Here is a 17,217-nt window from a genome sequence, read left to right as displayed (position 1 = left end):
AGTGTATCCCTTAGCTGCTCGTCAGGCAGGATTTTTTGGCAGTGAGTAACACAGCAGTCAGAAAAGTAAATCCTGATTATGATTCCATGAAGTGATTTTATATATAGGAGGAGAGTCCATTCATAGCATCTAACAAAGTAGTCTTCAGCTATGAAAACTTCTACCTTTCTGAATCATTTGGTCTCAAAAAGTGGCACTCTGCCCTAACTTCATTTATACCATTTATACCAGTGTAACTAAGATAAGAAGCTGGTTCATATACAGCAGGAGAGTAATTGTTGCTGTATCCATCCAGTAGTGTAAAGGCAGTGTAAAGTGGGATCTTTCAGTGTAGGAAAGATTTCATTTTTCTGAAGGAAGAATATGGTTCTTACAAAATAAAACATATCAAGTGGTGTAGGGAAAAAAACACGTTTCCAAGAAGGAGTAACACAGAAGGTGAGGAGGGGAGAGCATATGAATGCAAAAAAGTGTTTTTATAGTATTTAGCAAGTATTTTTTCTCTCTTGGCTTTCTCAACTCTCTCCATCAACTTTAACCTACAGAAGGATATAATAGGAGAGAGATGGAGGGCAAACCTTTTTTTCTCATTAACTCCTTTGCAATCCTTTTGAAGCAAAATGGCCTTGCCCTTTTGTGCCAGATAATATCATTACCTAGAAGTTGCACAAATGTTGCCAGACCAAGCTGCTTTTGGACAAGTTACAGTCTTATTTGAATGTTCCACATTTAGCAAGAGACTGCTTACCTTCAGTACTTGGTTTTTATTCAATGGACCTTCCAGCAGTATATAACAGAAATTGATGGGCCAGATTTCTCTAAGCGGTGCTGATTTAATTGCCTTAATGTCACTGGGATGGCTAAGGTGTAAATGAAAGCAAAACATAAGAATATAAAAAATATTTACTGGGTTAGACAATAGGTCCATCTATCACCATATCCTATCTCACATGGTGGTAGAGAGAAAATCATGAGAGGGAGGGCTAGCAGGGCATATCCTGAATCTTCTACCCCTTGCTCGTCTCCTGTTGCAGGTTTCAGAATTTGATCTGATATTTTCCATGCTCCTGCCAGGCTAAAGGGGATGTTTATGTATAGAATAAATTGCCATATGGGCATTGTCTCCCAAGTGAGACTTTAAAAAATGTTTTACTTTTTCTGTGGATCTGATAAAAACAACAAACAAATAAAGGCATTGGGAGTCTCCATTAATTTCGCTGAATTGAACCCTCTGTAGACACTGAAGATTGACTAACACTTTTGCAGATTTGACCTAGAGTCACTGCCTAGAGATTTTCCTCCCTCCACTGTTTTCAACTCTTCTGGGGCAATACTTGGCTGCCACTCAGCATGCCAGAAGTGGCTGCATTTTTGGTGTGTGTGTGTGTGTGTGTGTGTATACACACACAGTTTGTGAAAGACTGTGAGATCCTTTGAGAGGATAGTGATGACTGTCATGTCAGAGTGATAGGTCAGTGATGCTCACACTACAGAAGCACGAACCTTATATTTTACAACCTCTTAAAATTAGAGAGCTTCTGTTGCTAGAAATGCACAGAATTGTACAAGAACTGTGCAAGGTTTCCAAATGAGGGAAATTACTTACTACTTGTATACTATTGGAGAAGCAGGGATTTTTTTTCAAGCAACTATATAGTCGGTCCAACAAAAGATATCTTGCCTCTTGCATAATTTCTGGATTGTTGGAGCTACATCACTTTACACTTTGTATATTATTACAAGTTATATTTTTTAAATTCCCCAACTGTTAGATCTGTTGTCAAATGTATTTGGGATATATTGTGTAAGTTTTGGTAAATTTAACCATTTCTTCTGGTTGCCTGTATGTGTCTTTTCCACATATGCAATCTCCTGAAGGTTTTTTCCCAGGGAGAATATTCAAGGTGGAGATTGAAAAGTCTGTTTGTTCTAATTTCTTAGTCTGGTTGTCTAGTTCTATTGAAAATGAACAGGGGAAAAAACAAAGCCAGTTCTATACTGAGGGCTAGTGGAACTGCATCCATGCTTCCCAAGGTGGAATTTGGCAGTAAGACATAGAGAACTTAACAATCCTTATAGCTGCTCAGTTTTCAAAGACTTGCAGAAGCAAAGCTGTTTTAAATTGGCATTGCCCATCCTTAAATATATAATATTAAAACAACAGAATTACCGTCTGTATGTAAACTATTAAATGTGCTCTGAAATCTGTGTAATTCACTTTTGAAGACTTTGTTTCCTAGCTGTTTTAGGGGCTTCTTTTCATCCTCCCTGAACCTTATCCATTTGCTAAAGTCTGTAAATAAACCCACTAGAAAACAATGGGAGTTACTTTTTCTCAGCACTCTGAGAAATGGGACCCCTGGTCTCTTGTCCCTTAAGCCTGTGAAACTGGTATCCAATTCTTGTGCTGCATGCCATCCCCGAAGTGGTAATGGGTTCATTAAGTTTTTGTAGGAAGTCTCTAATGATATGAACAGATGCATGCAATAACTACATAATATTTTGCTAGGTTTTGCAATGGAACAGGTATGGTTACTGCTCCTGCTGACAATTAAGGTGCTTTCAGTGACTGCGCAGTTCAATGGATATAACTGTGATGCAAACCTACATAGCAGATTTCCTGGTAAGTGTTTAATTGGCTTTTTATAGTGGGTTCTTTATCATCTTGATTTGCAGCAATGATTATTTTTAAATACAAAGCTATAATGTGTGTGAAGCCTATGGGCAGAACTTCACACTAACTGAATGTTAACTATCTAAATGATAATGAAACACCTCCAGAGTTGCACTTTATATCCATATTAATGCAGAAGGGGCAGATTTAGCCCTGTAGTTAAACCTCAAGTGTAACTACATTAACATAATGGGAATTGACCCACTTGTGCCAGGGTTGAGTTATATCCAAGACATTCATTACAGGTAATATTGGCAGAATTATTGCTTACAGATTTAAAAGAATTGGGTGCTTTCAGTTGGTATTTTTCAAAATGTCACCTTGTTAGAGTGAAAGAGACCAACTTTATATTTATCATGATAAATTTTAAAAATCAAACTTAATTTTGCCTTTGAACTTAGAGAGATCAAGCCATAAAAAGAGAGAGTGAATACATATAAATGAAACTATATAAACATTGTTGTCTAAGTTAAGAAAGCTGTAACTTAATAAGGAAGTACTGAAAACATCAAATACCATGAAAACCAGTGCTATGGGCCATGTTACACCAAGAATCAGGAATGAAATGACATTTTTTAGCATTCTGTATTTTGGGGCATGTTTTCCTAAAATCATTTCACTAAATATGATGCATAAAAAACCCACCAGGTTTCATGAATCCACGTTCTTATTTAGTTAGTCTGTGAAGGTGCATCTCTACCTTCCCTTCTGACTGACTTCAGCCTATCTCTGTCTACTTCACCTCTGCCATTTGCCTCCCTTATTTGTTTTGTGGTTGGAAAAAAAAGCCATCGTTACAGAGCTGACTTATATCCTGTGTCACCAATAGAAATGGAATGAAAAGAGTATAGCACTGAACTCTTATGACAGCACTGTGCTGTGTTACTTTTTAAAGAGCTTTCCTGACAAGAGTCAGTTTTTATTAAAATTATGAGCTAGCTGAAAACCTACAAAAATGGGGACTCCTTCCTCAGTGGAGCCAGTTGAAAAGGGTACAATTAAGCCACACCTCTGCATCCCTGTTGGTTCTGCCTTTGAGCCAAAGTGACTTGATTTGCCACAGCACAACTTGAGGATCGGAGGGCATGGACCTGACTCCTGCCCTCTCCCAATGCTGGCCCATGGGAAGGAGGGAATGAGTGTCCAGTGACACCTCTTTTAATTTAAATAACAGTTTCCCTGAAGTGTTGTTTGCTGCCCTTCTAAGCTGGCTATCACCAAAGCTTACACTGGCAGAAAGCCAAAGTAAAGCAGTAATGAACCATGCCCTCTGCATCTCAAATCTATCTGTAATTATTGTACTGTATGTACAAGCCAGCACTCAGACTGCTTAAGAATGTTTTAACAGCTTTAGAACTATACTTTCCTTTTGGCATATGATTACATCTGTTATGATTAGTTTTTCTGTTTCATATGTATAGGGAGGTTTATATTTGCATCTTGATACTCATGAACTCCAGCTAGCTATCTGTTAGTTTACTGTGTGCATCCACCTTTAAAGTGCAACTCTGTTGCATCAGTGGTCCTGTTGGATACTAAGACTGTTGTGTCAGGAATTCTAGATTAAAACTGTTCAGTTCAAAAGCAGACCATCTTTTTTCCCCTCTAACTGCTAGTCCTCCAAATTTATGCCAAACTTCAAAGTCATCTTAGGTTCCTTACTGCTTGTTTGCCACCAACAATAAACAGTAGCCTAATTAGGGGTAGATGACTGGGGCATGAGCCCTGGGCACAGATTTAAAGGTGTTTTGCACAAAAATGACTGGAAAAAGTTTGGCGAATTTGGCTTCTACAAACCTTTGTAAACAGCTTCTGTAAATAAAATATTTTCTATGCAAGCCACAGAAAGGCAGCAGCGAGCCATCCATTTTTCATGTTATTTTATTTTTATCATTTATTGCTAGGGTGACATCATGCACATCTTTGCTGCATAAATAATAATAATAAATACTAATCATACAGATTTTGATTTATGCTATTTGCAGATTGATTCAGAACTAAGGCTAGTCAACTGGGTAGAAGACAAATATTATTTCAATGAACTGAAAAGGATATATCCTTTTAATTGAAGACTAGACTTGGTCTACAAATCTGTAATGGGATCATATACCTGAGGTCTTCACAGAGCTTTTTTTCATGACGAGAGCTGAGATTCAGGGTTTTTTTGTGAGTCAGAATGGAAAAGAAATACTTTCTAAACAAGCTTTGAGGAAAAGAATTGTGTCAAAGTGACTGTTTTGGATTGTAAAACTCAAGTTAGCAATTCAGGTAGCTCTCATCAGAAGCAATTAGAGAGCACTGAACCCTAAAAACCATTTTGATGAAAATTTCCCCGAGATAAATACATCCCCACAAAACATTTCTGACTTCCACGGAACAGCTATTTCTGATAAAACAGAATTCCATCCAATGTTCTGATCAGCTTTAGTCTTCAGTACATTTTTCCAAAATCCAGAGATCCAGCTGGGATGTTGCAAAATCCTTCTAAGAGTGCTGTGGGATGCCATGCAATATTAGTACTGTTAGGTCTGCAGGCACCTAAATGTGATTCATAAGATAAACCCAGAGATTTTAGATAGGAATCCATAGTGTCAAAAACATTTCCAATCTATTGTGATTTTTCTGAGTTCCTTGCAGCAGAAAAAATGCTATATTATTTTTTTGTAGTAAAAAATTGAGTGGATGCTAAGAGCTGGCATTTGCTGAGAGGTGCCCTGAATGTAACAAGGGGTGCCTTGAATTTAAAAAGGTTTGAGTACCTCTCACATAGTTCTAGAATAAGGCAACAGATAAAAAATGTGCCTGACAAACTGAGCTAAGGACCTCTCAGACTGCTATGAATTTATCTTATAGGCTATAAATGATAGGAAACAGGTTCAAATCTATAACACAGCAGAAGTTCAGTGTACAAAAACCACTTTCAAAATAGCTGAAACTGGTTTAAGATAAACCTGAATGGGTATAGTATCAGACTGAACTGATTTAGGTTAAATTGGTTTATTGAAATTCTGTCCCAGATCCCTTTCAGATTCAAGTTAACTCATGGTCTCCCAGCATTCCAGGATGCTTTGTACCTTCTTGACAACTCCCCCTTCATCGGGTGGGTGGGCTAGCCTTGGTCCAAGCTGTCTGCTGTCTGCAGCTGAGCAGGGAGGTGTGCTCTAGGCTAACCTGCGAAGATGAAGCAATTTAGCCGCAGGCTTTTTTACCATCTGTACTTAGCTAAACAGTCATGAATCTTTTTGTATACTTCTCATAGTTTATGGGGAAAACAATTTGTTTGGGTGGGGAGGGGTGTATGTGTGCACACACACAGTTAATATTTTTCAGTATCATGAACTGAAGAAAAAAGATCCTGAACTACAGCATTCAGAGACATGTAGATGTATTTGCACCTGGATTCACACATGCCTCTAACATATATGCTGGGTTTCGGTGTTGCAGAACAGGCAAATTAGACAGGGTTAAGCCTCAGTTTTATAAAAGCCATTGCAATGTATTCCTGATGTAATAATATATAAGTCATACAGCCCCTTAAGTCCTTTAAAGTATATGGGATTTTGGAAGTGACTGCAACTGTGAAGTAAAACCACCTTTTACAAGAGGTTAGGGAAGAAGGGAGTTTTGTATCCTGCTTGCAGGTTTGAGAGAGAAGGTTAATGACACATTGTCCTGGTATTCCCTCGTATCCTGCTGCTCCCTCCTCTTGAGATCCAACTGGACTGAATTACACTTCATCCTCCCCTCCTGGATATGAAGGACCTGATTTTCTTCATTAGGCGTTGCAAGTAATTCCACTCAGTAGGAATGCAGGAGAATCCTATACTGAAACTACCCCTCCAAGTCCTGCTTTGCTTCTAATACCCATTTCCACCTAGATTATGTCTTGTGTGTAATGTTTAACATCATGTACTTCAGGATGGTGCTTGGCCTATCATGTACTGTCCTTGATTATTTTTTGCTTTAGTGCCACCATTATGGCTATTTGTATAAAATTGTACATACCTTTGTGTCATTCAGAAGAGTCGGTGTATTGTAATGAAGATTTCAGTTCCCCTCTGTTGTGGCAATGCAGCAAAACAATTCATTTAATCAGACTCAGGTTGTTCTGCCATTTTTAATAGCATTAAATCTTTGAGGAGCAGTAATAAATTAGTTGTTGTTTAAAGGAGTAATGCCAGCATTTAACACAATGAAAGATGTCATTTTGTAGAGCACTAGGAAAAATGTTTCATAGTCTACCATTAGAAGTGTGCTTGAAGAGAAGAGCTACATTATCCTGCGTAGTAGCTAAACAAAACCATCATTTGTTCCTAATGCCATGCTTTCAGGTTTCCACTGGAGACCACAGGAGTCTCAGAATTTTCAAAGAAAAAAGGCAATATCTTCATCTGTTTTATATGAACAAATCAAAACAAACCAAGCCAAAACAAGATTAGTTGTAATAAGTACTGTTTTCTCTGTCTTTTGGATCATCATAATGTATGATCTGATCAAGTGCCAACGTATTTTACAGCACTGATCATTACCTTTCACAAGCCAACTGATTTTTTTGTTAATGCTCAGGGTGACAGTTCTGAAATTTAAAAAAAAAAATGGAACTGCTGCAGTAAGTTGCTGTCATGAACTGTTAAGTTCAAAGTGAGTAGTTGTTCTGCTTGGGCCTGTAGGTCTTGCACCAAGGGGACCTCATCCTGCCTCAAATATGCACATGTGGTTTCCCACAGGAGTTGTACAAGTGTACTAGGGGGCAAAACTCAGCCTCTTGAATTGCTATTGAAAATTTTGGCCACCACAAGCATGTGAGGATTGCCAGAGTGGACTTTGATCACTTGACATCTTCTATCTCGTTGCATTGCCTGTCTGTTTGATTTAGTGAACAGTGAATTTTTGTGTAGTCATCTCACTATATGGTAGATTACACTGTTGAGGCATTTGATTCTTCTTCTGCCAAGGTAAAGAACAGATTAGTGAAGTTCTGTATAACTATAGCAAAACTTTAGCAACTTTTCCTGATATTCTTCTGAGAGTAGCAAGTCTCTGTAAGGACAGTGTTGAGAATTATTTAGAATATATCCAAATTAATTGTCGTAGCTGTTATTTTAGTATTTATACAGGGCTGTTACTTGAAATGCAACTTCTTACATCTTTCTGCATTTTTGTTGCAGCTGAACGAGATATCAATGTCTACTGTGGAGTACAGGCAATTACTATGAAGATTAATTTTTGCACAGTTCTTTTTTCCGGCTATTCTGAAACAGATTTGGCACTGAATGGGAAACATGGGGATGCTCACTGCAGGGGGTTTATCAATAACAACACCTTTCCAGCAGTGGTCATTTTCATCATCAATCTCAGCACTTTGGAAGTCTGTGGAAACACTTTAGTGGTAAGGCAAGATCTCAGTGAAACGGTGACAATGCTACTTGTAAATGGAATACACGTATGTGATGCACAGGATCTTTCATTGACAGACATCGTTCAGATAATTCTTTACAATAATATTTACTTTTAATTGATAGCCAGGCATCTTGATGGTGAACAGGAATTTGAGGACTAGGAAAGAGTAATACCCAAGAAATTTATATTTTGACTTCAATGAGTTAGAATTTTTCTCTGATTAATTTATCTTATTTACTTATTTGATGGAGAGTGCCATTTTTGGCAAATTTAGAATTTTCCTTGGGAACAGTGAATTTTACTGAAACATTTTGGATTTCCATTTAGAAAACTAAAACAAAATATTTAATTTGGGGTTTCTTTTCTTTACCTAGACAAAATGGGAAGTTGGATAGCTCTGTTCTCTCCGGTGGGCCAGGGTTTTGGGCTGAGATGCAACATAGTTCCTTCCCCCTCTGAAGCACTGGTGCATCATGGGAAAATGTAGCTTGGTTAGGAACTCCAACCCTTCCAGCAGAATGGGGACAGCAGCTATCTGAACTGTTCCTCACATGAGACAATGCACCAGTCTCCTTTGGTGCTGAATGGACCTAAAATGAATTGAAACTGAATAAAAAATTAAAATAAATGTGTTCCAAGGATCTTTTTTCATCACTGTTCATGATAAACACAATTATAAAAACGTTAGCATTTCCCCTGGGACTGATATTTCTATTCTCACTCAGCTTTAATTTTTACTTTATATACCATCCAGGAGCATAGCACAGGGCTATGTTGGATGGCATGAGGCTGGCTTAAGTATCTGTGTTTATGTTGTTCTCTAGAGGTTGGCTAGCAGAAGTAAGGAAGTCTAGGCCCTCCTTCACGTTCAAATTAAAGCTGGATAGAAATCAGCTATAGAGTTGTTACACATTTTCAAACACTAACTTGGTAGCTGGATGACTCTTTTATAGATGGAGGGTCACTTCTATCGTGTGATAATAACTTTGCCCATGTGGCTGGGCTAAACTTATTACACAATTCACCAGTTAAATGTATCATATATTTAATGTGCAGAAGGGGTGTTTGAATAGTGTGAACAATTGATTAAGCTGTGAAATGGGAAGTATTTCTGGAGCCAAAGAGTTTGGTATCTCTTCTATGATGAATAAATTACTCTGATATCTGGTCTGTAGTAGAGAACCACAAATTTATTATATTCAATATCTCAGTCAGAGCCTGAATTTGATGCTTTGTTTCATACCTGTGTGACTCAGTGTAAATGATAGCTGAGTCAGGCCCTAATAAAGCCTCATGTGTAGATGCTGAGACATTTACTGTGGAGCTAATTAGGCAGCTCCATGTTAACCATTTTGTGTAGATGAGCCCTTTGAGTATTATATGTATCAGCATGCATTTTATTTTTAAAGTTTCAACCAAAGCTGTTCAACTGTTTCTAAGAATGACCTTATGAAAATATAAATAGTTTTGATAATGTCAATAATTTCCCCTAATTACCTACCTAGGGAGGGACATACCACAATCAGCTGGTCAAGTGTAGTTATAGGGCAAGGCCTGTCCCTTGCACTCTGAGCAGGCTGACCCCTGCAAGCTTTTCCAAATGCAGGAGACTTGACTGCACAATTTTGTGGTAATGGGGGACAGGGCTGGACACAGGCCTGGGTGAACCAGGCAGCTCCTGGGGCCTGGACAGAAAGGGGGCCTGAAAGTTGTTTTTTTTTTTTTAAATTATTATTATCATTAACTGTGGTGAAGGGGAGCCTGATACTAAAAGTTAGCCAGGAGCTGCCAGGATTCTGGGTATGGTGCTGAATGGGGCACTTTGTTCTTGCTTCCCCCTGGTTTGCTCCTTGGGATTTTGGCTAGGAGCAAGCAAAAGTAGGGGGCATCCAAACCCCAGGGCCTCTGGGCTTGGGGCTTGCATGTAGGATGCATGCCGTGGATTTGGGGAGCATGTGAAGTCCCAGACTGATGAGTCTTGGAGGGAGGATACTTGCCCACTGGTACAGTCACACAGACTTGAGATTTGAATGACTGTGCTCTGCTCAATCGAAATTTGGAACTTGACTATAGGGATTTGCCCAATAGAATTTGAAACTGATTTGACTGTAGAAATGAAATTTAAAAATTTCCTAACTGCCTCTCTAGGGAGATCCAAATCCTTCATAGTTTGGAACAATGACTCAAGACTTGACAGGTTTATAAAATTTTGCGTTTGTTGTCATTCCCCACCCAACAAAAAACACTCAGATTGGGCCATATTATGAATGTGTGAAACTTGCCATTTCCACATGTTCAGAGGAACCTATTCAAAGCTTCCTGATAAAATCTCTGAACATTTGCCCAGAGTTTTCTGTCTCTACCAAGTTCCCATTGCAGCTGCAGAGGGCATAGAGGCAAACTATCAGCTGCCAAATCCAAAAACAAATCTCCAACCATCATCAACCTTGGCTGTAGCTGTGCATTGGCCCTGAGTGAAGAGAAGACCATGATGGTTTTATTTCAGAACTTCCATTTACTAGAGATGATAATTCTTTGAATATCTCAGCTTCATTACTGAGCAAGAGATAGATATCATTTCCCTCACTTCGTAGATGGAGTACCTGGCTCTAGAATGCCTGGCTTTGCAACTTTTACCATTTAGCTGAGGCATTGTTTTGTAATATATCTTATATAGACACCCTTCTTCACACAGACAGCTGCAGGTATGACCAGAAATTCAGTTGCTGGGTTTGAATTTGTTTTAAAATCACATTTAAAATGTTGTTTAAAAGTTATTTAACTTGCCTATTTCAGTCATTTGTTAAATGATTTTGAAAGGGGTCAAAACAAATATGCCACTGGTAGTCAAGAATTATTTCAATGAATGGGATTCTTTGCACAGTAGCTTCAACTCTGAACCTTAAAATTCAGAATAATAGCCAAAAATACTAAATTACCTTGGGAATCCAGTGGACTTGTTTCTCCAGCTTTTCCCAGTGATCCATGGGAATTCATCAGGAAAGTTCAGAGAAACTGCTTGTGAGACATATTATTCCCGGGACCCTCATGACTTTTCATGTAGCCCAGATCTCTGCATTTGAGTTGCAGCAAATCTGTATTTTTCATGGTGTTAATTTCCTGTAATTCAAATTGATTTCAGTAAGGTTATCTGGGTAAAGGAGAAAATAGAATTTCATATACAAGATGATATATAACAAACATAGTGAGTTGAAAGGAACTGGGGACAGCTAATGTATGTGGAATGGATGCAACCTGTGTGTCCATACTCACCTGGCAGTAAGTGAAAACTAAATCCATGGTAGATTTACCCTGTTTCAGTAAGGGGTAAAAGACTGTGGTTTAGCTTTCATTTACTGCTGAGTAAAAGCAGGCATGAAGACAAGTACTTAGGAAGAGCTGACATATATATATGTTGCTGCTCTTTTTAATTCACTATAACGTGTTCATTTGCCCATACCCACAGTAAGTCAAAAGTATCCTTGGAATATTCAAAGAATTCTACCGGGGGGACTCTGGTCCAAAACATCCTTGTTCTCCCTTTTATTTTAGACTTCCCTTTTGATATGTATCACATCTTTCCATAACACCTGTCTTTATATCTCTCTCAACAGGTATCCACAGTTCCAGGAGTTAATGCATATGGGAATGCATCAATGGTACAGATAGGTAATGTTTCAGGATATATAGATACACCAGATCCACCAACAATCATCAGCTATTTACCTGGACTTCTGTACAAATTTAGTTGTAGCTATCCATTGGAGTACTTGGTCAACAATACCCAACTTGCTTCGTAAGTATGCGTTAGTTTGCCATACCACCCAGCCATGTACATAAACACAATATGCACACATATCAGCATGAATATAATATTGAGATTTGTCTATATGAAATGGTGGATGTCTACTCCTGGTGAAATAAGTAACACTCAAGATTGTAAAAGATGTGACAGTGACAGGGAGAAAGGTGAAAGGAACACTTTGTAGAATTGTTATTAAAAATAGTTTACTGAAGCTACTATATTTTGTCACCTAATTTAATTAAACATTTTCTTCCAAAATACTTCTTTTCTATGACAGAAAAGTGTCCGCATACACATTTTAATTCCTATGAAATACATTTTTTTAGGAAGGCTACTATATGAATTGGTATTGCAACAGAATACTTTTCCTGAGTAGCAATTGTACATCATGGAAAAAAGTCTTCTTTTAGTCATTTTGCCTCTGTTAATTATTTTCCTGATTCATGTTCTTAATAGCATCTATTACTTCCAGTGTAGCTAAGGTTCTGCTGTTGTCTTCGCTATAAATCTTTATTTTCTGAGGTTTACAACCCAATCCTAAACACTTCTCCTTGTGATGTGTTGCAAGGTCTGATTTAGCAGTTAAGAAACCCTGAAATGTAAAAACACAAGAGTAGAAAAGAATTCCTTCATCTTCTTCAGTAGTTTCTAAATCTGTTTCAGGTCATCAGCTGCTATTTCTGTAAGAGAGAACAATGGTACATTTATCAGCACTTTGAATTTGCTGCTTTACAATGTAAGTATAAAAACCAGTAAGGCTATCTGGAGTAAATCTTTCTTTGACTTTCATGGGTATAACTCCAATTAACAAGACCACAAGTAAGATCTTTATGTTTTCATCATGTCCTGTTCTCCCTTATGAGGGAAACGAGGCTTACATACAGGTGTCATTTATTTCCTTTTTACCTGGCCTTTTTTCCCCCCACTTCCCACTCATAGCCATTGCCTCTTGTCCTTCAGGAAAGAGATTGTCTTTTTGATCTGTATTTGTACATCTCCTAACACAATGGGGTCTTGAATTATGTTTGAGATTGCTCTGTTCCATTACAATACAACTAATAATAGCAGTGATGCCCTAGAACTTTTATCTACGTGGTATCCCTAGTTCCTATACAATATTTTTGTTACATTTGGAAAATGTATTCTAAATTTGATCAAATGGTACTACTATTAATGATGATGATATATTAGGCTAAATACAGACCTTCAAAAAGCCTGAGGCAGAATCGAGCTAACTTGTGCAGGTTTCTGTAAGCAGAGTAGGTTAGCCTGGGAATGAACAGAACACACATTCACCCCTTGGTGGTTGTGGGGAGGAGGAGTGTGCAGGCTACCTGCACTGGCTGAGGTCAGCAGGTTGGTGGTGCTTCTGTACATCTCACATCAGGCTCCCCAGGTTGTTGGAGACTGCCGAGTGCAGCCAAGCAGCTGGGCCACACCTGACTGGCTGCTGAACACAGGGAAGCATGCTTTATGCTCCCCTCTCCCCCATCATCACCATCATCGGTTGCAGGCATGTCAGCTGCGGTCAGGCAGTGGAGGCACCCATATTTGCCCTTCATGCTCCCTGGTGCTGCACCCACTCACAGGAAGCATGGTGGTTCTTGGGTGGGCACAGCCCCAGGGAGCCCTACTGGGCTGCAGGACACTGCTGAGAACCCCTTCCCCCTCTTCCCTCATCATCATCAGCGGCTGTGCTGACTTGACTCTGTGAGCGCCCTGGGGTGGGAGTAGCTGAGCACTCAACTGGAACAGTGAAGTGCAGGGCGAGTGGTAGTGCACCTCCCTGAGAGGGACCACAAAGTCACCTGGGATGCTGGCAGGCAGTGATCTAATATGAATTGATAAGCGATCTGTTAGGTCACTGTCAGCTGGCATCCCAAGTTCCTTTACGGCCCCCCACCAGCCCACACTCACAGGAAGATACAGTACCACTAGCCCCAATTCCTGGGTCTAACCTAAATCTATTAAGTTCATCCCTCTGGTCTAACCTAAATTGTTTAAGTTTGAATGCACATTGATCCAGGCCTATCTTAGACTGGGTTCTGCCATTTTAAAACTAGTCTGTGCACCAAACTTTTGCACTGTTATGAGTTTTGACTGGTTTCCAAGCACTTTCATCAATAAAACTGTTAAGTCTGTAACTGGCCCAAATGTCTTGCAAGCATGAATATGGTCAACCCTTGTCAAACTGACCATATAAAATAGGATCGAAAGTTATGAAGTTTCCACCTTGCCCCCTGCCCTTCAAACAGGTTTTTATAAATATTGCTTCATTTGCATGCACTTTGAATATTGCAAGGGTTAATATTTTTAATAGCAGCTTTTGATTGCTAATGCCTCTTTCATACCTTTGAGATAATATGGCTTGAATACACAATATTGTATAAACTTTTATTATGTAAATATGGACAGTGACAGTAACACATGAAAAAGTACAGACTTCTACTTAATAGCAACATTAATCCCTGAAATGATATTTTTGTGTTGATTAAAATTTTTATTCATACATTTTAAATACCTGATTTAAATATCAATTTTTCAATCTATCAAGCAACATTTTTATAAATTATGAATCCGATTTTTGCATTATTATTCATGTCATGATGACGATGAGTTATAATTCATGTGACTAATTTAAAAGTCAGTGCTTTATACTTTGAATATAATGAGCTATAAATATTGTAACAGGACATTTTCCAAAGGCATTCTTTTTTTTTTTAAATTGTTTGTAAGTTTGTTTGACAGGTCAGAGTCCTGAAAAACAAATTAAAATATGTTAGAAGGAAGATAATATTTCTTGCATTTTTAAATAAGCTTGCAATCGAAAGGAGGGCGGTAAGTTTCTCAGAAGCACAGGAACTGAATGCTGGGAATGCTGGTGATGCACTGATGGCTAGTGGCCCACCCTGCAACCCTAAGACTTTTTTGTGAAAGTGTCTAAGAGTCCCAACTATGGGTCTCCAGACATAGAATAAAGTGACAGTCCTTGCCTCAAAAAGTATAGAATTAGAATGAATATTATTCCCTCTGATTCCAGTGAAATTACTTGCATATCTAAGTCACTTTTTAACATGGTTGTTGCCACTAAGGCCCTTGACACATGTTCGTTTAAAGGTACAGTTTTTGGACTTGGGGATCAGATCCCAATTACATACTTTCTACTTGCCAGTGCTGGAAAAGCTTGGAATGAGACCATGTGGCTGTAGCTGATTGTCAGGCCCAGAACCGTATCAAGGTCTCAAACCAGCCTGGATGGGGTCCTAAGGCCAAAGTCAGCAATCAGCTGATTGCTGGCCCCAGTCCCAGAACCTGTTCAATTTTAAGGTCCTATATAAGCCATCCCTAAAAATGTTCTGCTTTGTGTGTGGAACATTTTTATGGTTTGCTTGCCATTTTATGGTGCTTTAAATTGGGTGTGCGTATAGCACCCTTGCCATTTTATGCTATGGTTAACATGTAGGAGCCTAAGACTGGTGCACTTTGATTCTGGATAGACCAGCACCCCTTTAGCCATGCAGGTCTCCCAGTGTCTTCATACTGATGAATACACATTTTCCTTTGATTTCCAGGGGACTGCTTGCTTACAAAGGACACTTCTAAGTAAAGAGGCTGCCTTTAGTTTTAGGTTTAGGATAGTACTTAATCTCATGCATAATTTTAAGCATGTGCTTCAGGATTTGCAGAAGTCAGTGGGATATAAGTGCAATTCTGGACAGCGATGCCTTCCTGAATTACAGCTTAACAAGGGCATGTAATTTAATATGCATGTCAGCTACCTTTATAGCTGTAAATTTGAAATGTAACATATTCTGTTCAAACTGCATTGCATTTGGGGCTAGAGTTTTGTGTGGGTGACAGAATCTTTATTCTGAATTACTTTAGATACAGAAATGTGTGCAATCTTGAAAAAAATGCTAAACTTATGTTTTGTTCATTTCATTATCTCAACTTTGGCAAACATTAAGTCCTAGATTGATGTTTCATTATTACTGGTTACATTTTAATTAATATTTTAATGTTTTCATGTGCTAGTACGAGTATGTTCAAAAGGACTATATACAAAAAAGCTCAGTAAGACAATAGTAAAATAAATTAATCCTTTCCCTGGATGTGCCCATTTATTAAGTGCTTAAAGAGCTTGCTCCTGCCCAATTAAAGTCAACAGGAGCAGAATCAGACCTCAGGTATTCAAGTAATAAGAATAAATGATTTTTTAACCCATTTAAAAAGATATTGAAAAGTATATTTATTCCTGCTATGAAATTTTGGAGCTCAGTTTAAAATCCCAAAGCAAATTTATCTAATTCCCTCTTCCATTTTAAAGGATTTGACAGTATAGGTTGAGATACGTGATTTTTTTTGTTTATGTTCCATTAGAAAGCCACATGGCCTCATATAATTAATTTAATCCTTACCATATTTTTGGTGTTTCCTGCCATACCAGGTTGGTTTTATTGGGACAGTTTCCATTTTCAAAATCCTGCCTTGCAGTTTTTTCTATGTCTTGGGTGTTTATAATCTCCTCCAGAGGCCTTTTTTATGATATCTTGAGCTCCCCTCCTGATGCTCAGTGGCAGCATTATTAAATGATGTTACCCATAAGTATATTTTGACACAATAAATTATATCTGTCACTCCATATTTATTTTCTGGTACTGTACATTAGTGCTAAAGTGGCATGCGTGATTCAGCCTCTGAACCAGAATCTACAATTCAGTGATATAATATAGCAGATTTAAAATATCTTACACTATGATTGAAATGAAGCCTTTGAAAGCGGGTATTTTTAGCTATATATATATTATTAAATATTTATCTAAAACTTTCAGCAAACTAGCTTCCATTAAAGCTATTAACAGAAATGTCATCTGCAAATCAAGGGAAGTGATTCTTCCACTCTGCTCAGCACTGGTGAGGTCTCACTCGGAATACTGTGTCCGGCTTTGGGCACCACATTTCAGCAAAGATGTACACATGACTTGGAAGAAAAGGTTGAAAAAATTTGAGAAGACAAAATTGAGAAGAGATTTAATAATAATCCTCAAATAGAAAAAGGGTGGTTATAAAGAGGATGGTGATGGATTCTTCCCTGTGGTCCCAAGGGAAAGGACAATTAAGTAATAATCTTAAGTCATATGGGAAATGTAGCTCAGATATCAGGAAAAACTTTCTAACTAGAAGAATAGTTAAGCACTGAAACAGATGATCTAAAGTTGCAAAATCTTCTTTATTGAAAGTCTTTAAAAGCAGGTTAGATAAACACTTGGAGGAAATGGTTTAGACAGGGGTGATTATTAGGGCTGTGCAAAGCTTTGGTCGCTGATTCAATTTGGCG

General features: G+C 38.3%; 1 protein-coding gene across 4 annotated transcripts in view; it reads left to right on the top strand.

Annotated features, from left to right (window-relative positions):
• ZPLD1 (zona pellucida like domain containing 1) overlaps positions 1-17,217 on the top strand; it is a 45,335-nt gene that overhangs the window by 12,962 nt on the left and 15,156 nt on the right. For all 4 annotated transcript variants that reach the window (XM_019528631.1, XM_019528630.1, XM_019528628.1 and 1 more), the window contains 4 exons: positions 2,510-2,623; positions 7,843-8,063; positions 11,689-11,870; positions 12,543-12,615. In XM_019528631.1, the coding sequence (XP_019384176.1) occupies positions 2,518-2,623; positions 7,843-8,063; positions 11,689-11,870; positions 12,543-12,615 (582 nt within the window). In that variant the 5' untranslated portion in view covers positions 2,510-2,517. The remainder of the gene's footprint in view (positions 1-2,509; positions 2,624-7,842; positions 8,064-11,688; positions 11,871-12,542; positions 12,616-17,217) is intronic.

Source organism: Crocodylus porosus, unplaced genomic scaffold, assembly GCF_001723895.1.
Source record: "Crocodylus porosus isolate Cpor-Errol unplaced genomic scaffold, CroPor_comp1, whole genome shotgun sequence".
Taxonomy (NCBI): domain Eukaryota; kingdom Metazoa; phylum Chordata; order Crocodylia; family Crocodylidae; genus Crocodylus; species Crocodylus porosus.
The sequence above is the reverse complement of the archived record's forward strand: the minus strand, read 5'-3'. Positions and strand labels throughout refer to the sequence as shown.